Source organism: Epargyreus clarus, unplaced genomic scaffold (assembly GCF_041222505.1).
Source record: "Epargyreus clarus isolate Ecla_fem2 unplaced genomic scaffold, WU_Ecla_fem_2.2 ptg000026l, whole genome shotgun sequence".
Classification (NCBI taxonomy): domain Eukaryota; kingdom Metazoa; phylum Arthropoda; class Insecta; order Lepidoptera; family Hesperiidae; genus Epargyreus; species Epargyreus clarus.
The window spans coordinates 1347071-1373698 of NW_027332233.1; the positions used below are offsets into that span (position 1 = coordinate 1347071).

A 26628-nucleotide genomic window follows, 5' to 3' on the forward strand; every position below is an offset into this window, starting at 1 on the left:
CTCCTCGGGTTCATTTAAATAAAAATCGTTGATTACACATTCGATATCACATTAGAAAATGTCCTTTGGTTTTTGAAGCGAGGTCGTACACTTTGCAGTTGCTTCTTGCAACATTAATTTATATCGAATTTGTTTACATTATATTTATGTTCCATACGGTTTCTATCCACATACATAATCCGAACTTAAAGTTGTTGGTTTTGCGTGATTAACGGACCGTGGTTGGATTACACAAACACACGTGTATCTAAACAAGGAAACATGATCGTGTCTATAAAGTTCATAAAACCACAAAGTTTTTATGGGTCACACTCTAACGTTTTATATGGATAAAATCTTATTTAAATGACCACATTCATATGTTTTATACCGGGATATGTTTATTTATATTATCCTGAATAATTTTGGCCAAAGGCAAGATCATAACAGTGAAACAAAAAAGTAGATTGCGACAATCTTTGTGTGCAAGTCCCGCTAAAGTAGCTGCAAAAGTTTCAAGATTAACTGGTAGAGATAGACATACAACAATTTTAACAACCCTTTTTTATGTTGAAGCATATTGCAAAATTCTTGAAAAATGGCAGAATTTTCCAATTGCTTTTTTAGATGGTTCGGTGCTTAAGAATGTAAATCTGAATTAATAATATCATGTGAACCATGCCATGCCTTCAATTTAAAACCGCGAGTGAGTTTGTTTAAACGATTATGTATTCAGGCCCAAACGGTCGAAAGCCAAAGCCGGTAAATTAAGGAATCGATGCGCGTGCGCATTACAAAACGATGACTAAACTCGACCGCGGCGGACTCTCCCACCGTCCGATCAGCATGTTGCTAATGATTAACGCGAAATTTATTTGTTAAAACATAGACATTGTATAAAAATATCTTTTTACATTTATAAGTAATCACCAGGGTCATTTGAGTACAAGGACTCGTGTTATCAAAGTATTTCATTAATGTTTTGTTTCAAATCAAATTTAGTGCACTAAAGTGAAGAAAAAAAGAAGGATTGAAGAAGTAATAGTTAAGCTTTATAGAGAATGTGAGAACTATCTTTGTTCAATAATTCATTTTACGGCTTAAATGATTAAATGGTATTAAACCACAAAAAACATTGAAATATTTCGAACAAGTTAATCTTCATCAAGATAGGTAGAGTTACTTTAATATACGCTTTTAAAATAGCTCTGATTATACAACCAATTAATGGTACAATAGAATTTTCCTTACAATAGCATTTAACTGCTATAAAATGAAGACTGTAAATCTAATATCACTTAATCACACGAAGAATTTAGTCCGGGACCGGACAATCACTAATTCAAGTGTACGACGCCACGCTTCAGAGATTTTCCCACAGATTATAAACGTATATGAGTAGGTATCTGTGTTATAATGTTGTATATTTTTTATCTGTGCTACTTGTGTTTTATTTTGTTGTATTTGTCACTTGTAGTTGTATGTAATGTAGATATTTAAAACTTTATCATTATCACAACTTTTGCGATCATACTTATTTTAACTTCATGGGTATTTTATTACTTAATTAAATATTTTATTCATTTTATTTGTTATGGTTACTCTTAAACGGTTAATTCGTATAATTAGTTCATAATTATTTTTCATATTGAACATTTTTAAATAACCAATTTAATTAAATTTAAGGGCATGTCAACTTCAGACCACCACCACTATTTTTACTTCGACAATACACGTTACAGTGCTTAAATTAGTCATAGAGTAGTTTTCTTAGCCAAAGTTCATATGCCAATAAGCAAGTGTGTGGTCAACCCGAAGGACACCGGATGTTCATTGCGGTCGAATTATTCGAATCGCGATCAAGTCATAAATATGACCACGCATCCGGTCAATTGAGCGTCAATTACTTATTACAGATTTATTTTCGTCATGTTCCACATATCACTTAAGGAACCCTTTAATTCAGCTTACAACCAATTATTCCAATTAGAAGCTATTGATAATAACCAAAGCTAAAATTATCGAAAAATAAAAAAGTTTTCTTCTAGGTAATACGAAATATATAAAAATAAATATGTAGAAATAGACAATACTTAGAATTCAAAGTATTTACATAGATGAAGCTTTAAATAAATACGTTATTCAAATATGTAAGTATGTTTCGAAGATCGTGAAAAAGGTAAAACTTTTGAAGTACATAATTATGAATGAGACAGATCGGAATGAAATAGTTAATAAACACGGAAGCATTAATTCGTTTAATTAATGTAATTATCAGATGGGCAAGCCTCCAATTAGGACGTCGCGTGTTGATCTTATCTCTTTGTCGTTCTGTACATTTTTTGACAATTCACGATGATTCTAACGAGGATTTATTAGTATTTTTGTAACAAAAACAGGGGTGTGATAATAGGGGTGAATGGACTTTTTTATCTACATTGTACAGTTATTAATTTATGGATGTTTATAAACGTGGTCGGTATAAGTCAAATTGTACCTAAACGTACAAGGTTCTCTATTCAAAAAACGAAAAAAATACTTTTAACAATCAATACACCTTGCTCTACAATTTTAATGGCTGTTATATAACAATATGAATTTAAAACAAAAAATGGCCATATCTATGTGTAAACGAACTAATTAATGTCCATCAATCACTTCATATAATAAAATAACGACTGCTAATTGCACGAAGTCTAACAATTGACTTAATCTTTTAAGACTATTAACTGCTTTTTAATCTGTAACCGATAATTACGAGCATCTTGAAGCAACCAAAATGGATACTATTTTTTAAGGATTTAAACTTTTTGACTGTAATTTTGATATAATTAAATCAGATACATTTTGAATGGTTGTTGGAATTGAAAACGTTACGTTAGCATAAAATGATACGTTGAAGAATGAAGAAACAATTTATTGGTCCATAATTATAGTGCTTCTTAGAGGATATGGGAGCGGAGGGTTTTAACCCTTTTATACTTTAATAACACTAACAATGAATAAAAAAATGTTAAACTCTTTTGAAAACAGAGTTTAAGCACAAACGCAGTTTTAAAATTTTGTCACACTTGAACATACGTTCGAAAATTCGAATCTTACACAAACATAAAGGGCAAATAATAAGATATTTTTACAATAAATATAGCCAATTAAATCTGTCATTAATTTACACTACTACTTGATTTCTGATTTCTAAGGTCATTATGTAACAAGGTATTTTCATTTGGAGTTACAAAAGACTAATCATCAAACGGGCTACATGAACCAAAACAAATTAAATTTATTTTGTGAAATGCTTAATATACATATTTTATCAATACAATACTATGCATTTTGTAATCACTGACGTAAACTACCTCATCTATTACTATAAGAAAATCTAGACACGAAAAATAATATAATAACAATATGTTTTAATAGTATAAAGCAAGCGTAACAGATTCTTTTATCTCCCGTAAAAAAACTCCCATAAAAATTATTACGCGGGCTATTAACTGTAATTGTTTATGTATTGACGACTCTATCGAGGATCTAGAGACGAGAATAGCGGATGGTATCAAAGGTTTTAAGAAGGACAAGTTCTATAAACAGTACGACACAGAACAGATGCCTGGCCTTTGTTTGGGCCTTTCGTAAATAAACCTCAAGTACCCATGCCCTTTGAGTCTCTTCAAGCCTGAGTTGTTCAAGAAGTCGTTGCGTAAGTATGTGAAGTTGAGATGTAACGCATTGAGGGTAACATTTATTGATTTTTCGGTTGACTTGGTTTAAATTGAGTTTTGAAGGGTCATGTTAGCTTTCGTTTTTAAGCCCATGGGCTTTATATAAAAAACTTCAATAATATCCTTCCTGGCATTTTTGATAAAGCAAAAATACGCCATAAAGTTTATACCTAAACAAAGCAGTATTGTAGAGATTTCATAATTAAATTAAAATTAAAACCTAAACATTTTTAAACCACAAACAGCAGCTGTTTTGAAATGCACAATGGCACAAACTTTTGACAAAAACACAATCGTTTCCAATTTCATTTTCCATTGTTGTGTATTATACGGAACTATCGTACCGGCATCAGCTGATCGATGAAATTACAAAATGCCAGCTGTTCATCTCAACTCAGGTAGATTTTAATTTTTTTGAAACAACCTCCGTCAGCTGTTGTTGAGTGCGTGCGCGTGCATTAAATCTCCCAAAGTTTCCGTTAATGGCAACATCTGCTCCTGCGCAGGTGCCTATTGGAATTTACAAATTTCGAACATCGGCACTTAATTTGTTTTTTTCGGACTTAAGTTTTAGATTGAAAGATGTTTTGTGAATCTTTTAAAGTGTCCTTGTTTCACTTATCTGTATTTTATTTGATGGGCGTTAATAAGAAACGGGCACAATTATTCACTAATAATAAATTTCCTTCAATACTAGTAATTTAAAAATAAGCAAAAATTTAAGAGGCATTTAAAACTGATGTTAATTGCCAATTTTAAAGTTCTCCAAATTACATCACGCAGGCAATAAATATTGCGTGTGGGCATTATCTTGAAATCCTTTGCCTTTATTCAAACTGGAACGTCCGGAAACGTTTTTTATCTGTTGGAAATCTTTTTTGCGAACATCCGTACCCTGTGCCCATCGCGGGTTGCCCATACTTCGATATCTTATAACAAAACAAATATAATTCGGTATCACGTGTCATATCCGTTCGTGTTATCTGATACTCGGGTAACGAGTACTGGCAGTTAAGCGTCGATCGCTGTCACTAATAGCACAGTGGCCAATAAAAAGAAATGAAAGAAATTGACACAGATTAAAAACGCGCGAAATTTTTACGCAGAATTCGTTTTCAAATTTTCATTGCTATAATTAAAGACCAGTTTTATTTCTGTGATCTTTTGTAAAATTGGTATTTTATTTGAATGTTTACGTACTCTGTAATCGATTCTTTCAGTAAGAAACTAATAATATGATACGAAATAAGAACTTTCAACTAGTAGGAACTCTACACTAATCTTTGAAGAAAAAAAAACGCTTCCAGCGGTCACATAACAAAATACTACAACAGAATATTGTTTAGGTTGACAAATATCTACAGATATTTTCCTAGTTATATTAAATATATAGCAAGCAAGTAATTGAACAGATTGCAATATAATTTATACAGTTATTCCATGTATAAAAAGTGCACGAGTTTTGTTAAATGTAAATAATAAATAATACAGTAGTTCGTATATTAAATTAGTTTATGCCACTTCTGCGATTTTTAAGCGCATCTAAATTTTTATGCAGATATGTATTTCATTCTGTATTTTTATTAGTAGGTAAGTAATATAAATTCATAAGAAAGAAGACGTGTCTAGGGCGTTAGATACATTTCCATTAAGACTAGGTAAGAACCTAGGTATGAACATTTATTAATAAATTTATATGCTACATTGCTGGTAATTTTCATATTAATTTAATTACCTATTCTAATAGCAAGCTGACCATATTCCGTAATAGCTAACCACCTCTTCTATTACAAGACATCTTCACACATCTGCTTCTAGTGGGAACATGAATAACATTTTATCCGAGGTCACTTAACATTCCTAACTATTAGAACTTTGTGTATATTATGTGTATATGTATATTATAATATGATATGTAATAGAAATGAAAATTGCCGGCGTAAAGACAATTTATGTTTACTTAATCATAAAATTTCAAATAACAGTTTTATATACTTGAATATTACAACGAAGAAAATAAACAAATTATTATGAAATCAATTACCCCGCGGATTAAGAACAAGTAACTGAAAAGGAAATAATTACTGCAATAATGAAATCAATATATTTTAATTAGAATGAAATATTATATGGTGCCCTACAGCCCAGTCCACATTTGTATTATATCAAGAAAGCTATACTATCCCAAATAATAAAATTTGCAAGAAGAGGTGAACCATACCTTAGTAACAATTTAATATTGTAGATATAGATGCTTTAAAATATGCGATATATGCAGAAAAAAAAGATACTTAAATAAAAATGTGTACATTGTGAATACTTGTAAAAAATGCTTAGGCTATGAAATCTTCATTATTTACAATTTCAATGGGCTCGGCATCGGGTTCCACAACAAGTAACAGCTGACGTTACAAAAACCACCGACCCTCTTCCTTTTATGCACACATTCTATGTTAGACCCCACATTATGGGTCTTGTACTGTAAAACCTTTTTGGTGTTTTCCGTTCCAAAATGATAAGTGTGTGAAAAGAAAGGCATGTTGATATTAATTGAAAGAAGGTATTTCTACTAGGCATTTAAGATGAAACATTTCTATGAACTGGAAGTAGCATTCATCTATGGACATTTAAACCCTAAAGAGGAGTGAGATCCTATCCTATCGAGGTAGGTCACAAATGCGTTGCTAATTTTAAGAAATAAATAAGTCTTTGTAGGTGTCCCTACCTTATCATAAACTCTTAGAACACAACAGCTCTTTAGGCTGCTATTATAAAGCAATAATAAGTGTGTCTTGAGTAAGACGATGGTACTCAAAAATATGATAACAGCTTAATTTATCATATTAGATAGATAGGCAAAAACACATAGGTACTATATTTTATCTGTCCCTACACCGTAATAAAATACATACATATGTTATCTTGACAACAATCAAAGTTTTTGATATGGTTTGCAAGATTAGTGTTAGAAAAATACACTAGAATATTTGTAAACAAATATAACTTAGCAGTTTAAGTAAATTGATCGAATGCGTGCACATTATGTTGAATCTTTCAAAATATACACGAACTTACATGGCAGAATGACGATAAAAATTATTAAATTCAATATTGTACGAAACTTATTTCTTTAAAACCATTCCATATATAAATCCCAAATGTTATTATTTGATTTGTAGTTTTTTTTTCAAGAGCCATAACTCACCGCAATGTAGGAAGTGTAAAATTTAATAGCAACGTTTCTTTTATTACAAACATAAAACTTTACTGATGTGTGGCTAACCTACTTCTATCAATTCTAAACGCGGATCTGGCACAATCCGTTGCAAGATAGCCGATATTTAGTTTCACTTATCTTTAAGATTGCGATAAGATCAGCTAAAACGTGTACCAAAGTGTGCATAAAATCTATAGATTTATTTCCACTAATATTAATATCGAATCGTTGCAAATAAATGCGATCATTAAGGCACAGAACATAAATATAATCGGACATAAAGTATAGGCTATCGTAGCTTAAGCAGGATCGCGCCTAACATCAACTGGAGCTATTCCATTTTCAAATGTACACTTTTTTAACGCTCATGTGTGCACGGTTCGCTTCCCACCAGTAGCTTGCACATGGCATCGAGGAATTTGACACGCAGATGTTCGTTCCGCCACAGACACAATAAAATACCTAATAAATATGGCCGCATGACAACCCAGTAGGTACTTGTTGGCAAATTTCACGACAAAGAAATTGTTGCTTTGTCCTGGATATTTCAACAAATTATTCGATGATCAGAAATCGCATTAATTTTCAAAATCTTTGGCTTTGTAGACAGAAATTAAACTGATCTTGATGTTGTAATAACTTTCAATTTATATTTCTCTTAATTATATAGACCATGTTGTGACTGTGGAAGACCAATAAATAAATCACTTTTATACAAGAATGAAGATTCAAAAAAGGAAAAGAAAAAAATATTTGGGTTTAGTATTGGAGAATGCCCTTCCGAATACCAATGTTGATGAAGAAAACAAAGTAGAGTAATTAATCACGCCAATCATTTCAACCGATTAAAAAGTGGCAGCAAAACGAGAAAGCTCAGCTGCGGCTGTGACATCCATTAGCGCACGCGTGCGTGATTACGATGCATATACATATGGAAAGAGCATTCCAAATTCCATTTCTCTGTTATTAAAATGAGTTTTGTTATTGAGACCGCATAACGAAAATACTTTAACCAACACAGTTGACGATAAACGGTCCGTTCATGCCTTTCCTTGCCGTAAGCAAACTTAACGGAGTCCAACAATGTATGTTGTAGCAATCGAACGCAGCCCGCATTCCTCCCCTCTCGAACATTACGGCTAAGGAATTCGCATCGAGAATTATTTACCGCCAATAAATGACGTTCGAGTCGTCAAATGAGTTTTTGAATTTAAAATATGTCAAAAACACCGACGCACTATAAATCCAAAATGGCTGCGTGGCCGATATTGATGGCTTTCTTTTACGATTACAAATGAAACTTTATTTTATTACGAGTTTCTTAATTTACAACCCGGCGAGTTCATGAGGCAACTTGACGTTTCAAACGTGTACGATTCGGGACGCTGGGGGCTTATTGTCTTTTATTGACCATTGCAAAATGTAGTTTAATGAGCACATTATTTTATAGCCAACTCAACTCTTATCGCATGCTTATTGCAGCATGTCTTCTAAAAAGAAGACATGCTTTAAGTCTCATACTAACTTATGTAAGCTCTGAAAGAAAATTTTTATAACTTGAAACCTTTATCTTCATTATTAAAATTATACTTCAACACTTTCAGAGTCATTCAAGTCCAGATAATGTAATTTCTTTATCACAGTTATTCTATTGTTATTCATTTGATTTATTTGTAGTTATGTTGTAGTCACGTGACAGTACATATTTTTATAACGATTTGGTCATAGGTTAGAGGACAAGATCAAACAAGATTAAATTAAAACAACAATTATAATATCGTCAAAAATGAGATCATCAAACTAAAAATAATGTTGTAATTCTAAAGGTATCTAATTCTAAAGGTTGTGGCGTTTTTAATTTCAGCCAAAGATCTAGGCCTAAAACAAGTCGAAACGATCTTCAGCTTTTAGAAAGGCATCTCAAAAGGTGAAAGTCATGTGCTATCTTGCAAAAACTCGCATCTTGTCGCGGCCTTGCCAAGGTGAGTGCAAGGGGGACATACATAACGGTGTCTGCGCGAGCGCACCGGCTTCCCCGTACCAAGATCACATGCACCTTACTATAATGCCGCAGACTACCTGTCCATTGCTCTTTTCTAACATCCAAGCGTTCAATTCCTCAAACACAACCTTCAATGTACTCTACGCTAAAGTAACTAAAGCAGTGTCAATGGAAAACAAAACACGTATCGTTCATTTCCTTTCAGCAGCAGTTTAATGGACCGCTAATATGGCGTTTGGTCCGTTCACATTTTGGACACGTATTTTGGCGTCTTTTATGGGAAAGCAGTTAGATCTAACTGTGCCATCTTTTAGGGATAAGGGCACACTTTCATTCGGGAGTTCTTTCTGTTTATAAACATTCCAACTGTTTTGAAAATAATAGTTCTCAATGTAATAATTTCTTTTTAAGGAATGCAACAACATTAAAGAATGCTTATGGCATTTCGCAAGGTACTAAGTTACATAATGGTATGATCAGCAAAGCAGGTGATCGTTGACATTGTTGTTATGGTGCAATAAGAAACGGAACTGAAAGTACAAGTATTACAACTGCAAATAATTACATCCTGTATTGCCCAGATATTTAATAAACGTACCCAAATAATTGTAGTCAAGTAGATAACAATAACTAATAAAATGTGAACAGCTTAATTCATAAAACACGTAGAAAGACCGGTCCTTTCTATTCATGAATAGCCTCTAATTTTAGCAATAAACTATGAAATGTCAAAAGAAACGTTAAACTAAATTGTTCACAAAAACAGTTTCCAGTTAAAGAATACAACGAAACAGTTGGAGAATATACACAAATGTCATTGGTAAACTAAGAAAGCATTTGTATGCATAGCGCATGCAGCTGCACCGGCACGGCATTTGAATCCTTCCGAAAACCCATAATTAAAAGTTAGTCCTAGGGACTTACAATTTGGCTGATCTCGGTAATTGGAATTGGCGAAATAGTTTTGTCGGAGCCTTGCGGGAGGGATGAGGCGCTCGGCGTAGGAGACACGCCAGGGGAGCTCGGCTGGACATTGACCACGCTCTCCTTGGAGGTGCGGTTAGGAGACAGCCTCGCCGGGAAGCTCAGGGTCTTCGTCCACTGCGACAAGCTTCGAACCATCTTGACTGTTCATAAGCACAACACGTTCACTGAACTCGATAGAAACGCGAGCGGCACGCGCGCTGTCCTCGACGACCGGCGGACGAATGCGATCGCGGGCACAAACAAAACTTACAGGCTGTGCAAGTTGCGACGTGTATGGGTGAGCTTGTGTGTGTGTTGTGTTGGTAGCTGGTCCCAGCGACCGTGCGCCTGTCGGGGTGACAACGTGTGTGCAAGTAGGGACGGGTCCTGGCCGCTGGTTCTACGGGTCCGATTTTCTTTTGTTTATCGACCGGGCGGCCACCTCGCTGATTCTAATGTGCGGCGCATGAACTTTTTTAAAACGTGTTTTACTGTAGTCATTTGGATCTTCGTTACTAAGCTTACTTTTCTTCTCAATGAAGATGCTTATTAGTTTATCAATGAAGTTTTATCCCATTTTAAAATGTATACCTATCTGTTTGATTTATAACATAGTTTTAGAATTATTTTCTTAGATTGAAAGTTGATGTTACTAATTGTTTACATTAAAGCACCAAGTATATTTCAGTAAAAAATAATTGAAAATGAAATAAACAATTTATCGAATCCAAAATTAATCCAACATGTCATGAAGTTAATATCAAAATAATGAATAATCGGACATTAATTTCAAAACAAAAAGAAAATTAAAATAAATTTGGATTGCTAAGTAATCAAAATAATTCATAATATACAAAACTAATATGTATAGGTATAACATAGGAATTTTTCTCCCCATCGTATATGGGTTTAATCATTGAGAGATTTGCAACGCTCCACAATGCAGACATAACTGCACGTGGCATTCGGAGGGTGGGACCCCTCGGTAATAAAACTCATTTGAAGGGAATCGATGTTGTAAGAAGGGACAAAACAGAGCAGAGGGAGACGAATGGAAGCTTAGAAAAACGGAATTTGGCTTTTATCTTAAAAGGTCAGTATTGTACTTCCAGTCTTAGTCATAAACGAGGTTTAAAGTTAAGACATTAAATGATATTTTTGACATGAGTAATACTTAATTTAATAAAGGACATAAGCAAAACAAATATATTTTAAAAAGGCTCAATAAAAATATTAAGGCGTAAAAACAATAGCACTTAGCTTCTAAATAAGAAACATCTATAAGTTAACAAAACAAAGCTGTTATTAATAACAAATTTAAAATCAAAAAGCCCTGAGGTATTGAAGGGAATATGCAACAAGGCCTCATTGAAATCACATCAAGCAACTAAATCTGAAATTATTTTGTTTGACGTTAATTTAATTATAATTAATACGAGTGCACATTTTATACATTTCGGATCCTCTAATGAAGTAGGTTAATAAGATGACAAGTCTCAATTGTTACATAAGACGTGGTAGGTTGAGTGTTGACCCATGAAAGTATTTACCATCTTCAAAATATCACCTATTTGCCTTAGCTGTAAAGAAATCCAGCTAACAACAAATCAGGAAAAGTGACGCTAGCATTCCATTCCACTTAGACAGAGTTTTGTGGCTGATTTAGAGCGTGAACCTTTAAATTCCAGCCAGGGGGATTACTACCATCTCTTAAAACAATATTATTTTAATCATACTTTTACTTTTCTTGCAGGAAATTTAACTTTTTAAGCAAAATATGACAAATTCAGTTGGTTTTATACAATGGATACGCGAAAAATTAATAAGGAGTTCTTCAACTGTGTATGATGAAATATTTCACTGTTTTAAGGAGGAAATAAAACCTTCCTGAACTATGATGGTTTTTAAAAGATGGTGGTAGGCCCCAGTTCACCAGTTGGTAGAACATACTGTGGTTAAAAGTTATTTATCGAAGATTTCGGTTCGGACGTTTGCGGTTGCGCCACCCGTCGCAATAATCGTTAACTGACGTGTTTATAGCTTCCTTGCTGCGTGTGTGGTACATCACCATGTACTAAATGTATTCCGTTACATGTCCGGTGGTAGAAGTAACCCTGGTCTGACTGTCCAGTACAGAGTAGTGTCAAATGTTGGCAAATGTTAAATATTCCGTATTCGGATACAGAATTATCAACTAGGTAGATATTACATAATATATCACAATATTGTTGTAAGAGAACTTCACCAATTACAAGCCAATAAAAATAGATACAGTCAACCACACTTCAAGACTCCTCTAATTCTAACATGTTGATAAAACTAATGAGATTGGAAGAACAGGAGTGATACAATCCAGAACATAGTCATTCCATTACAGTGCGTTGGAGTTTTGAAGGCCGTAGATAAAATTAAGCTGTATCAGGATAAATTTTTAAGCAGTTATATACTACGAGTATCCTTCATATATGTTTCTTAAATGTTAACTTCGAATACCACTTCTCTCTTTAGGAAATAGATTCCAGTCGCACAACTCTTAACTTAAACATAAAACTGCAGCCGGATTTCGAATAAATTTATAAAAACAAAAAAATACGTGTGGCACTCGGAGACTGCCGCGGTAAAGCTATTGCATAGCATTTTTTATGCTATGAAAACGCTCAGAAGGAATTTTTCATTAATAAATGCACTTTGTTTATTCATATTTAAAACACTTTGTACACAAATTATTTGTACCATAAATCATAATGGCGTTTTGATTTTGTGCTGTCAAGTCTGTCAGCTGTAATTGTACGTTTAAAAATAACAAACACTCTTTTACGTTATTTTATCAATCCAGAATTCAACATAGCTTATGTTGATAAAACATATTATTTGGATAATATGGTAATATAATTTTGAATTTTATAATGGGAATATAAAATATACTTCACGCAATTTTAAGATTTCTGCACGGATTATAAAAAAAATGTGTATTACTGCCATCTGTGTTCAAGTTGACGAATTAAGGTTATCAAATAAAATAATAAGGAATGTAAAATAATAATTTATTCAATTATATCCATATTTTTCTATTGACAGTCAACAACTCGGTTGCCTGGAGACTTGATATCCAACAGTCCTCCACCGCTATTTTCACTTACACCACCAGGGGCGCCGGCAGCATTTGGTCAAGGTGACGGCGCACCAGTATGCCATTTTCAGTTCTGACTTCATAATGGAGTCTACCTAATCTTCGGATGACGACTCCGAACTCCCATTTAACTCTTGGGTTGGTGTAACTGCGGACTTGTACCTTATCACCTTGTCCTGCGTTGGCGGTGCATTGTAATGTAATCTGGATAGTGGGGCGGATTTCTTAAATAAGGCATGCATATAGGTTCTTACCTCTCTGCCGAACATTAACTGATAAGGTGATAACTCTTTTGTATTAGGTGTACGTCTCAAGCGTGCCTTGACAGTTAACAGTTTATCAAATAAACTTCCGCTCTTGCTGATATAAAAGAACATTCAGGTATTAGCCGATTATTTTCTTTTTGTACATTCAAAAATTTAAATTTTAGCTTTGTATATATTTCTTCAAATTCGTACCTGTATTTTATTTCCTCTTCTAAATTTTCTTCTTCTGTAGGCCATTCAATTTTTTCTTGAATCGCGTAGAATTTGTTCAAATTTTCTTGTAAAGAATTCAGTCGTATATTTATTTCTTCAATGTCAATTTTTTCTATTTCCGAAATGTAATTTTCGGTTCGTTTCATTAACCCACGTAATGTGGCTCGTATTTCCTTATTGTTTTTTAGTTCATTCGACATCTCGTCGCTAATATCAAATAAAATAATAAGGAATGTAAAATAATACTTTATTCAATTATATCCATATTTTTCTATTGACAGTCAACAACTCGGTTGCCTGGAGACTTGATAGTTGGATATCAAGTCTCCAGGCAACCGAGTTGTTGAAAGGTGTTACTTATTTTCGTTACGGAATTTCTCGATTCGGTCGCCGCACTCAAAGCCCGCGATAAAAGCTATGCAATAGCTTAAAAAAAAAAACAAAAGCCACCGAGGCTACTATCGATCAGCTATACTCGCTATCGAGTTACATCGGCGCGTGAAGACCTCCGCGCTCACACTGCTCAGAGGGAAACAATACAACATCCGCGCCACGTGCGCGCAGCTGACGCCCGCAGCGTGCCACGGAAACTGCGAATACTTCAAAATTAAGATAACACTTTTTGAGAAATCATGCAACTGACATTTATATGTCCTCCACATGTCTAAATAAATGAATGAATAAATAAATTTATTTATAAACACCATTTAAATAAAAAAGCAGCGCGTAAAATTAGAATGTATTATTGTTTTGTATTAATAAATAGGACTGGGACGATTCTAGCATAAATAAGTAAGAATTCTCCCAGTCGGTCGAGACATGCCGGAATAATCGCCGAACATCCATGAAAAATATTCGCGACAAATAAGTAAAATCTTCCCTTTGGGAATATGGTTAATCTATCTAATAATAAATCTTAATAATAAGCTCATAGCAAAGACTGACTATGGACATTAGCTAAAAATATAATAAAAATATTATATAACATATATTATAAATATTTTATAAAATATTATATAACCTACATTACATATAAACAAAGAAATGACCCTCCCATTTTCCAAAATGCTCACTAGCGCGATAATAAATCATAAATATTAAAAAAATGTTTCCGCTACTACTACACAATACACATACATGTTCATAAAGACAAAACAATCTCATTACCACCCTACACCACCCCTGCCCTACAGACAACCCTTATTTTCTAAACTTTTTGTGCTTACATCAAAGCATCAAACTGAAGTGGTTTGAATTTGAATTCTTTCAATAGCAAGGGTGTAAAGTATTGAATGGAAGTAATACTTCGGGGTAGCTCATTAAGGGGCCCTATGGCTGAGGAAATAAGGGCAAAAATTCTCGGGGAGTATTCTCTGTATTTTTGAAATAAAATACTTTCAAAGAAGGTATTCAGAAAGGGCACTGGGATGAAACGAGTGCGCGGTAGTAAAGGGTCGTAATGGTATGAAATGGCAGACAAAGAACTCTTCAATATATCTATTGTCTATGGCTTGAGTTGTAGACAATGGGTTTACAATAAAATATTGTAAACTGGAAATCAATCTTTTATGCCAGTAATTTGATAAAAGAACAAACCATTGAAAAAAAACCGTAATAATAATGGCAGTTGATACGTATATAAACGCACGTATATATAATAATAATATAATAATAATAAAAACATTTTATTGCCTTAAAAATTACAACAACATAATCTAAACTTAAAATTAAACATGTTTTTTCTTTAAATATAACATAATAAGAATACACAAAAGAGATAAAAAACAAAGAAATAATAATAATTGCTTACTACTTGTGGTTATAATCTAGGCAAAAGGAAGTGCCTCAGCTATTGCTACCACAGGATTACAATCCCATGGAGCGCTGTTTTTCAGCCACTCCCTCCTCCCTGAGTTGTTATGCGGGAGTTCAGGACTTGGCTCCCCTACCTCGGTCAATTCGTTCTTTTTCAAACAAAAACAAAAATGAAGATAAATACTAAATAACATATATTGGGTAACAACTAATAATAATTACATTCTACAAGCTACAACACTAAATATTAAAAATAATATGACTCTTCGAGTACTGGGTGACTGTGTATGTGTATATGTGTGTGTGTGTGTGTGTGTGTGTGTGTGTGTGTGTGTGTGTGTGTGTGTGTGTGTGTGTGTGTGTGTGTGTGTGTGCGTGTATGTATATGTAACATGTGTGAGTAATGAATTATTTAGGGTCGAATGAATTATTTACATAAAAAGAATATTACATAGATGTAATAATGTCTAAATGAGAAAATTCGGTTGTTTTTTAATATTTTGATTTATTATTAGATAGATGTATTTTGGGCACACGCACGCACATTTTGTAAAGATCGCGAAACTTAAAGTTTTAAATATTTCAAAAAAATAATATTTTTTCATTTAACCCTTTAGCTACGCTTTAGCGAATAAAACTTTTAAAAACGTATTGTGCAGTAAGGAATGATACCAAAAAAGTTGTTTAAGTTAGACATACATCGGCGCCGAGTCGTCTCGCCTAAGTGTGTAGACTTTACATGACAGATGTAAAAACAAATTTTTCGTTAATTTTTCAATGTTGAATATTTAATAATGTTCTTTTTAGATATATGTAAAACAAAATACTAGAGAGTGCTTTATTAATTATACGTAAAAAAATGCATTTAAAAAAAAAGAAAAGAGTAATAGTTATTATGATGAAAAAAAGACGAACCCACTGAGTTTCTTACCGGATCTTCTCAGTTGAGATCGCATTCCGATCCGATAGTAGTTTATGAAAAAATATTGTTACTGACAATTTGTAAGTGCCACCATAGGCCTATACAAAATTAACACACCTACCTATTTCATTTCATTATAAGAGTATAATTAACTAAGCTAGAAGTATGCATTCAAGTCAATATTCTGCGTCCAAAGTGATTACACCTAACTTAAGAAAACCATACACATACATAAGGGTTTTTCTTTATCTTTTTATGCTGTGTTAATTTTGGAAAAATAAAATTTAAGAAGCATGTAAACGTCACCGTGACAAATCTGCGCCATCTTGAGTATGAGGTAGCCATACTGTTTTATTTTACGGGACATAGTTTATAAAACCACCACCTTTACTTAAATCGTATACTACCAGTTCGCTCTGAAGTTGTTGCGAGCAGTAGTCATACGATTTGCTATGACGACGCGACTTGTTTCTATATTCAGAGCGGACTAGCAGTTTGGCGCGGATTGTACCACTAAAAAGTACGTAGTATGGAAGTATGTTAGTATTTAAAACTACGAGCAAAATACAAACAATGAAGCTATGACTATTACTTATCGTTAAAATATATTATTTAAAGCAAATATAATTAACATTACAATGGAATTAAAAAATGTTTAAGAATCTACTATATTTACAATTTACTAATGAACCCATGTGGAGTAAAAAGTCCAAAATTCTTTATTGACAATCACGTGATTATTGCCCATTAGTCAATTATCACCTTATTTCTTGTTTTAAATACCCATAAGTACATAAATGGGTACTTAATATCCATTCGTTGCTAAATTAGAACCTTTGAACGTGTAAATAATTTTATTTTGTTGTGTCCTCATATTTTATGTGTAAAATAGAGCATTTTGGTACACTAAATGGTTTTGTATATTTCATTAATAATTTGATTCATTTGCCTCACTTTATACATAGGTAGTTCTATAAACAATAGAACTTTATAATAATCATATAAATTACTAGCTGACCCGGCAAACGTTGTGCTGCCATATAAATAAAAAAATGTTAACGGTGAACAACCCTTATCATTTATGAAAAATAGATAGCAGCCGATTCTCATACCTACTGAATATGCAAATAAAATTTGGTGAAAATCGGTATAGCCGTTTCGGAGTAGTACGGTAACTAACATTGTGACACGAGAATTTTATATATAAGATTATGCACGTCCATGTATTTATTATTTATAGTCACCCCAGTCCTTTGTGAAGCGCGGACATAAGTATGGGGTGTTATTATTCAAAACGCACTAAATACGCGTACGAAATTAGTCTCCCGTCAATCTTTAGGCGTTTGCACTATTTTTGGGAGCCATAAATTATTTTCAGAGACCGTAAAATGCCTCCCTGTCTGTTTTGTTAAAAGCTAATTATACGAAAACCTTTGTTATGGCTTAATATGGACGGGTATTTGAGTTAGAGCGCATATTATTAACGTATAATATTTTAGGGAATGCGCTACCGTGTAGTTTTTTATCACGCTACAATCAGCTTGACCTGTATGTGTGTATGTAACGGAATCTTTGAACTCGGGCTTTGAACGGTCCGATTAATTTATAATTTTGAACCATTATTAAGAACCGATTCATATAGAACAAAGTTTCTTCCAGAATCCGATCAAAAATGCACTGCAACTCCAGAGGGTTATATGACACGAGCTAGTCAACTGATATGTAAGTCAACAATCATGTTGTCATTAAGTACAGTTTAAAATAACCTACGTTTGTAATTAGCGTAAGCCACAGGCTACGACGTTTGTATCATGATATCTCATATAAACTTTGATTTATTATATTTTATACACATTGGATATATTATATTATTACAGATCACACTTAACCAGCGTCCATAACTTTAAGTAGAAGACATTTGAAAAGTTTAATTTATGTTTTTGTCCTCGCGATGTTTTGCTTTACCGTCCGAGATGGAAATAGTAAAGGCTTGTGATTGCACGATGACGGCTCTACAACAGGTGCCTGGTAATCTAGGTTCAGATCTCAACGTTACATTACAGACCACTAAGTTGACTGATTTATAGTAACCTGATGGAAGACACTTCATCCTTAATCATGTATCTCCCCACAGAAGCACCACCCCATTCTTCACAAGACCATGCATTTTAGAGGGAGATATTTTCCCACAAACATGTTTTGTTAAATATCTTAACGATTGTCGTACATCACAACCACCCTAAAACCCTAAAGGCAATAAAACTTACACGTGATCTCTCTAAACAACGCGGGATACACCCTAATTGCCCTTTTTTCTTGTTAATTGTTTAAACAGATAAATTATTTTCTACTATGATAAAAAATAATGTATCAACCGGAAGTCGTTTACGACCCCCTTTAGCGAAGTACCCGAATATTGATAATTGAATTTTATTAAGTTGAATAATTAATCATTGATATAAATTGGATGTATAATAAGGATGCAGACATTTCTGTCATTAGATTTATTTATGTTAAGGAATAGGTAGAAGGAGACACATTGATACTACATAACTTTTACAAAAAATATATAACATTAACCTATATATCAGTAAGATTGGAAAGTCCATAGTCACTCTATAAGTGAGTTTTTTTAGTAATTGCGACCTCTTAGTCAATTGACATAGTCATCGATTTGTTACAGTCAGAGAAAACTCTACCACAAACACATCTTTCCACACCTACAATTCCTACATTTAACTAAAATTGGGCCAGCGAGACATTTGGTCCAAATCACTCAATATTAAAATTTAATGAGCAAGTTCGCTGCTTGAGAACCGAGACCGGGCCATCTGCTAGCCATGCTATTACGATCACAAAGGCACCTAACACCATATGTGTCACGGAGCGCAATAAATATAGAGTTGCGAACTGACCCGCCCATCTGGGAGGGAAAGAACCGACCACCATTAATCTTAAGGGCTCTAAAACACGTGAATAAACATCGGCGAATTGTTTTAAGCCCTCGGCAAGATTGTGGCGGTTTTTTGTGATCGTAAGCCCTTACTACACACGTGCCCGTTTGTTTTTTATACTTAAGTAAACGATATTAAAGCTTTTTTTACTTGTGGAAGATTTTTAATGAAATTGGCTTTTACTTTCATCTTCCTACACAGTTTTAGTAAGCTAAGACGGTGAGCAAATTTGGGTAGGTATATTATCCCTTTAAGATTCTAGATTTCGAATTCCTGAATACAAAATTTAAAATTGGATGGAATTTATTTCTAACATAATAATATGTTCTTGTTTTTCAAAATACTGCAAATTTTTATTCTACATACTATTTTACATTGAACCCAATATATTATCGTCATAAAAGTGTGTTGTGTGTGAGTAGTAATGAGTATATTCAACTCTGTGACGTAAGTACTTGTCTAAGTGTGATGTACGGCTTCCGCTTCCGGCTTTTTGAGCTTTTTCGCTTCTTTGATAAGAAACAGAGCTTTTGTTTGATTTAAATGGTCGTAAAATAGTCAAACATAGTTCATTGGTATTAATATTATCAATGTATCATTTCTAGTAATTACATAATAGGAAAAGTCGTGTGCACGGAACACGAATGTACGTAGAATAGTTTATTAGCAATCAAATGACCCCATTGGCGCCATTTTATTTTTTTGATTGTCTCGCCACGCCATTATACGGGTGGCGTACGTGGTCACGCGGCATCTGCCAGTACGTGACTGATGTAGAATTAAATTCGCTTTTCGAATTTATACTTCCACCTTTCATTCATAGATAATAAATAATGTTAGTGCATTTCAATTTTAGATCCATAGACAATAAATAGTTTTAGATCTCCCTGTGCTACTGCGGAATTGCCAATGCGACGCCTATTTCTGTATTAAAACACTTGCTCTCACGATAAAAGTTACGCATATCGCAACTTAGTTGTCTTTTGAACTACAAGTACAAGAAGTACTTGTAGATATTATAAAAGCTTAGGAGCAACACTGGCCAGTTCATATCTGATCGTTACCACACATGTTATTAATTTTAAGATAAAATGTAATAACATGTACACTTAACATATATTTTTATTATTTTATAGATGTAAGGCCGCACAAAAATATAAGAAAAGAAATTGTCACAATATTTTAATCTCATTTATTTAATAGGATTATTTTAGCATCAACTTTCTATTTTATTTATTTAATCGCTACCCCATTACCATTACCGCAAAGAAAACTATTAAATCATGATTAATTTTATGGTCATTCGCTGACGAGCTGTAACATCAATTTGGCTTAACTTTTCCTCAACATCGAATTCTCTATGGACATTTGACAAGCGAACAATATTGTCTTTGGATTTCAAAGGACTGTAGTTACATTCATTATTCCCTCGTTTATATTATCTGTATTTGGTGGTAGAACGATTAATGGGAATGTTTGTGTGTATTTATGTTTATGTATCGTTAAATTCCAAAGCGAACGATGGTAACAATAATTAGAATGGCGTTTCATAAGTTAGCTGTCACCGTCGGAACGCGTTATTGACCGTTATGACGATTTGTAATGTTACCCTTGCGTTGAAACCATAGACAAGTTCTATTTTCGTTTAAATAAAGCGATAAATATGAGTATTTAGTTTAATAGATATTAGTGTCTATAGTATAGTATAGTGATAGTAGTTTTGGTGACTACGATTTAATACGTATTGAATTTAGATTATGGTTAAACAAACAATAAAAACATTGTTTCACATATTTCACCTATCAACATTAGCTTATCTAAATAAATTGATACATATAGTTTTCTTCAAATACCAAAATAAATTATTAAAATTCAGTAAAAATATTCCGATTTTCGATACTAATATAGGATTTAAATTCATTTTTATTATTGAAGTCAACATTTCACTGTACGTGACAATAACCTTCACTTAACAGCGATAAGAACATCGATTTCTTTGTTTCGTAATAACCATAACACGTCGTTAAAATCGAAATGTAAAAGGTAAATCCAGTAGCGCATCCGTCCGCGCGTCTAAACACACATTTGGCTTATCACAAATTAAAGTTTCAAACTTATGGGCTGTCACGTGTAAGTGACAGGTCTAATAAATGTGTCATTCGGGTAAGACGCTCGTCACACCCTCAGCGAAATAGACAAGCGAGTCGAGCGAGAAAGAATGAATGGATACTATTCACAGGCCTTTCAAATAAAAATTCAAACAGCTGGATATAGGCTCCCCTAAATAATAGAGAGAGTGCCGGTATACATGTCGGTGAACACAGCAGAGGAATAAAATGGCAGTGATGTGCCTAATTCGAGAAACTATTCGAAGTTGATGTTAAACAATTGAAAAATAATGATTCTTGCGAACTATTACTTATTTATTAATGCTTAATATAAAATAATGAAGGACTGAGATTGACGATTCTACATTAACTACTGTAAACAAGATTTTTTGAAAATTAATTATGCACCCATACAAAAGAAGTTAACATTGCAATAAAAGCGATTTACTCTTGACAAACTGCGATCTCTGTTGATACTTCTTAGATCTTGTAACGAGATTATCTTAGATCGCGTGTCGCCTATCGCGTGCAATCTGTCGAATGATAATTCCCCGCGCGCCATCAATGTCACCTCACTATTCCATGATTTAAAAGTTCTCTGCCCTTTCTTTGTTTCGTTTTTCAAATCGAGACCGCTTATGACGCAATGTTCCACTTTTAGTTTTAATTCTCTTTTTTATTATAACGACATAATGATGCATGATGATTAGTTGTATCTGCCAGGAACTTGCGTACACATGCATGTTAAAATTAAAGGATATCTAAAAAATGTTAATTGAAAAGCTTCTAAATACATTCTGTAAACGGGAAAAAATCTGTAGGTATTATAATAATAATTATTGTTCTTTATGAATATCATTTTGGAAATCTGATAGTAATGGCGCTCCCAAGATGAATGGAGGCAGTATTTTTAACACGACCACAACACTACTTTGAACGAAAAGTAAGTTAAGTTAACTGTCATATAATACAACCCCAAAATAACGGCCATTGAAGCCCATAAAGTCAGAATTCCTCCAAATAAGATCAGTCACAATTTGATATACGAAGCGATAAATGGAGCTGTAACATCATTATAATTTGAATCACTTTAGTCTCATTTCAATGAGGCCATTGTTATCGGGTTATCAGTTTCCTGTGGTTTTTATAACCCAGTGGAAAATTTTATTAAAGTAGCTCCTTCGTGTTTCTGTAATAAGTTATTAGAAACAAAACTGTCAGAAATTGGTACATAAGGGTTTACTAAGAAGCGTTAACTTAGGTATGTAAATTCTTTCTCTTCACCGTTACACTATAAATATGCCTTATCTAGCAAAAATCTAAGGAATCTTCTATTTGCTAACCCCGTATGTACCTACTATATTATGTGCTAAAAACCTTACAATATTGCATCAAAATCAAAATACTGAAGTAAGCTTCTTATTGTTAGCGCCTTCACATACCTACTAACGCACAGCCTACATCATTTTTTTATACAAATAACCCCACAAAGACAGAATGACAAAGGGTTATCCCAGTAATTCCAATTACGAGCCCCCATTAGGCTAACTACACTAATTATATCTGACAATGCGGTTATGGCATCACTTGACTAATTCGTTCGACAGGCTAATCGTAATCGGTTTGCGCCCCTCCCTACGACCAGGGACAAGCTGTTACAATGACTTTTTCTTTTTTATACCTTGTTGATCATTGGCATTTGTTGTTGACATATAGGTATTTAAAAGTGCTTACTTTTTTCAATGTTTAATAAATTCTTTAATTTAGACTTGTTGTAATGACCTACTACTGAAATATGGTTGTGTTAACTAATTGTGTTAACTAATTTGCAAATAACGTTTAAAATTTTAACTAACCGTAATGTAATGTAATGTATGCGCTTTGAATATAATTATTTTTATTATTACTTGATAATGTACCTACTTCTAGAATGCCGTAGTTAGGACTTTATTTCTATAAATAATTATGCAATACATACCTACATAAACTATTCCCAATTAACGGTATTTCTCCATCAACAGTACTCTACTCATTATCGTGTTGTGAGTATCTAGTAATTAGTAAATTCCGTTTCACGAAGTAAATATTCGTCATGGTATTTCATCAAACCACCCTATCCCTTCGGACACATTCCAAATATTGTCAAATCTATAATGGGTCGTCAGCTGCAAGGGCATAAGGGCACAATTGAACAGCTGTGAAAGTTGGAATAAAATGTAACAATGGTTTTCTTGTCAATAATCATATGTTCCCGGACGACATTTTGCGTATTTGATAGATTTATAATATATGTAATAATAATGAACGTGATGAAATGATTCCATTTGTATAGTCCGCGCCAAACTGTTAGTCCGCTCTGAAGTTGTTGCGAACGATTTGCTATGGCGACGCAACTCATTTCTATATTACGCTCTAAAACTAGCAGTTTTACGCGAACTATGCATAATCTCTCAATCACAATCTAAGTAAGGATCGCCGTATATCAGGTATCTAATGGTCACAAAAATATACACAGTCACTGTCCCTGAAGACTATGTTAGAATACCCAGAGTCATTCAAGAATACAGCAGCACGTTACTGTCTATACTACTTCTATAAGAAATAAAAAGTTTCTATGCTACCACATTCAACCGTCAAAAAGTTCAAAATTATAAATAAGGTTATAAAGTTACCAGCTCCATGAAACTATGTATTCGAACGCCCACTTTTAGATCATCTACCAACAGCTGTTTACAAGTTAGCTGTTACCAACAACTTGTACCAAGCGAAACGAAACGCACAGATTATTAATCGATTTTTACAAAGGCGTATCGCCTATCGATTCAACATCTATCCTTCATTAATGCAGCTATGTGGTAAATGGTATTCATGTTTAACCACACCATAATCACCCACGTTAATTAATAAATTGCAAAGGCCAATGCACCGTAACGTTACATAACTGTAAATATTGGCTTTTGCACCGTAAGGTTTTATTTCCATAAGCTATCGCCATGAGAATGCCATTGTTTGAGAAGAAAGGGATCGTTTGTGATTGTGTGCACCTTAATCACACATTAGGCTGTGTAGCGCAGATAATCTTTGCCGACGCGGCAGAAAAAGGTGACCGAGAACGCATTGTTGTTAATACGCTTTTATTAGCTTCAGACGTATGTATGTTGGTATGTTGGTATGTTAGTATGTTAGTATGTAACGGAATCTTTGAACATGATTTTAACCCCCTTCAAAACGTCGGATTAACTCGAAATTTGGCATACTTATTAAGGACCGATGACAATTCAATATTTTAAACATTCTGACCCGTTATCCTTACTAGGATAATCAGGATCGGCGATTTTTGTTTTCCTGAGACCTGAGTCTGCGTTAAGACCAATAATGGAATCTACCAGGCGCGCCGATCACCTAACCTAACCTAACCTGACCTGACCTGACCTGACCTGACCTGACCTGACCTGACCTGACCTGACATGACCTGACCTGACCTCAACTTCGACGCGTCCGTTGTTAATAGCATCATGAAGCGGTGTCTCATCATCCTTATTCATTCAGCACTTCAACATCTGCACCTTACTGTAACAAGATTTCCACTATTTCATTGTTCCCATTTCTTGCTGCCAAATGTAAAGGCATATATGATTTCAGCTCATCGTCATAGTCACAACTTATATTATTAACTCGAGCTGTAAAATTAATTAAACTACTAACAGTTTTAAAATCTCTGCAGGCAGCAGCAACACAAAGAGAAGAAATTCTAGAATTATTTTTGATATTAACATCATCATGCTGTAATATTAAATCGATGATTGGACGACGTCCTTTTGAAATGGCTAGATGTAAAGCAGTTGACCGTTTTTCTCTTGAGTATTGCCATCAGCGCCTGTTTTTAAAAGATGCTCTATCATCCTTTTTCCGTGATTACTTTTATCCAAGATAGAGGACCTGGGATATGGTATAAATTATGAAAGAAAGCAGTTAGCATTGGCAATTCGGATGCCATTCAACAACTCTTCTGGGATTTTCACGTTAACAATAAAAATAAACACCAATGTAAAACACCACTTCATACAGCTGTGTTAAACAATGACCCAATATTCATTTTTGCACTGCTAAGCAAAGGTGCTGATGCTGATTCGAAAGATAAACTTGATAATACGCTACGTAATAATCGTTAAAATAATCGCTAAAATAATCACTAAAAAATTAAAAATAAATAATAGTTAAAAAAAACTAAACAATACGCTTTTATAAAAAATTCGACCAAAAAATGAAAAATAAATAATAGTTTAAAAAAACTAAAAAAATTACACTTTTTATAGAAAATCCAACTAAAAAATAGAAAATAATGATTTTAAAATTTGAATTAAGAATAGTGTAAATAAGATAAAAATATTTTTTATTGTAAAAAAAGCGTGGGGTGCTTTTTAAGTTATTATCAAAATGATAATCCTTCTACTCAATATCTATCAATAAAATATTTATAACTATTGACACCATGCACCCCACGCTTTTTTTACAATAAAAAATATTTTTATCTTATTTACACTATTCTTAATTCAAATTTTAAAATCATTATTTTCTATTTTTTAGTTGGATTTTCTATAAAAAGTGTAATTTTTTTAGTTTTTTTAAACTATTATTTATTTTTCATTTTTTGGTCGAATTTTTTATAAAAGCGTATTGTTTAGTTTTTTTTAACTATTATTTATTTTTATTTACAGTAATAAAGGCATGATTATGTACTTGGATTGATTGTTATTATTTTTGTCGAGAAATTGTAGATTATATAAAAGGGAAGAATGAACAAAAAGTTCTAGAACCCGTAGTGGTTCAATCGAGGTACCACCTTTCCTCCTAGTTTTGCTTTTGTAAAGCAGTGAAAGTGTATTTCTGGTTTGGAGTGTATTTCACATTTACATACCATTACAACTTACTTCTCAGGAACACCAAAAATTTTGTGACCGACCTAACCCTAACGTCTCCAATTCTATTTGGACTTAACTGCAAACAAAAAGTAGGCATCACTATAGACAATTACTATTTGTCTTCATTTCAACTCAAGAGCCCCTTCGAAGTTTTTACATACATTTTCTATGATTTTATAGTTCAATTGCCGCTACGATTATTTCTGGGCTTTGAAAATATATTTCTTATTGAATCTGTCATTTGACTATTATTAGTTTAATATACGCAAGACGTTGTGAACAGAAAAAAATATTATCTCCATCTGTAGCGAACGCTCCATTTAAGCCGATTCAAAAATAAACAAATCGCGTATGTCAACATATGTCTCACTCCACATTAGCTAGAGAATTTTATCTATGATCTGTGGTC

General features: G+C 33.4%; 1 protein-coding gene across 2 annotated transcripts in view; it reads right to left on the reverse strand.

Annotated features, from left to right (window-relative positions):
* Traf4 (TNF receptor associated factor 4) overlaps nt 1–26628 on the reverse strand; it is a 94731-nt gene that overhangs the window by 28766 nt on the left and 39337 nt on the right. Inside the window, exon 1 of one of the 2 annotated variants that reach the window (XM_073087692.1) lies at nt 9848–10146. The exons of the other annotated variant lie outside the window; for it this stretch is intronic. Coding sequence (XP_072943793.1) covers nt 9848–10045 — 198 coding nt within the window. The 5' untranslated portion in view covers nt 10046–10146. Of the gene's footprint in view, nt 1–9847; nt 10147–26628 lie in introns of those variants that run through there. 2 annotated transcript variants of the gene reach the window in all.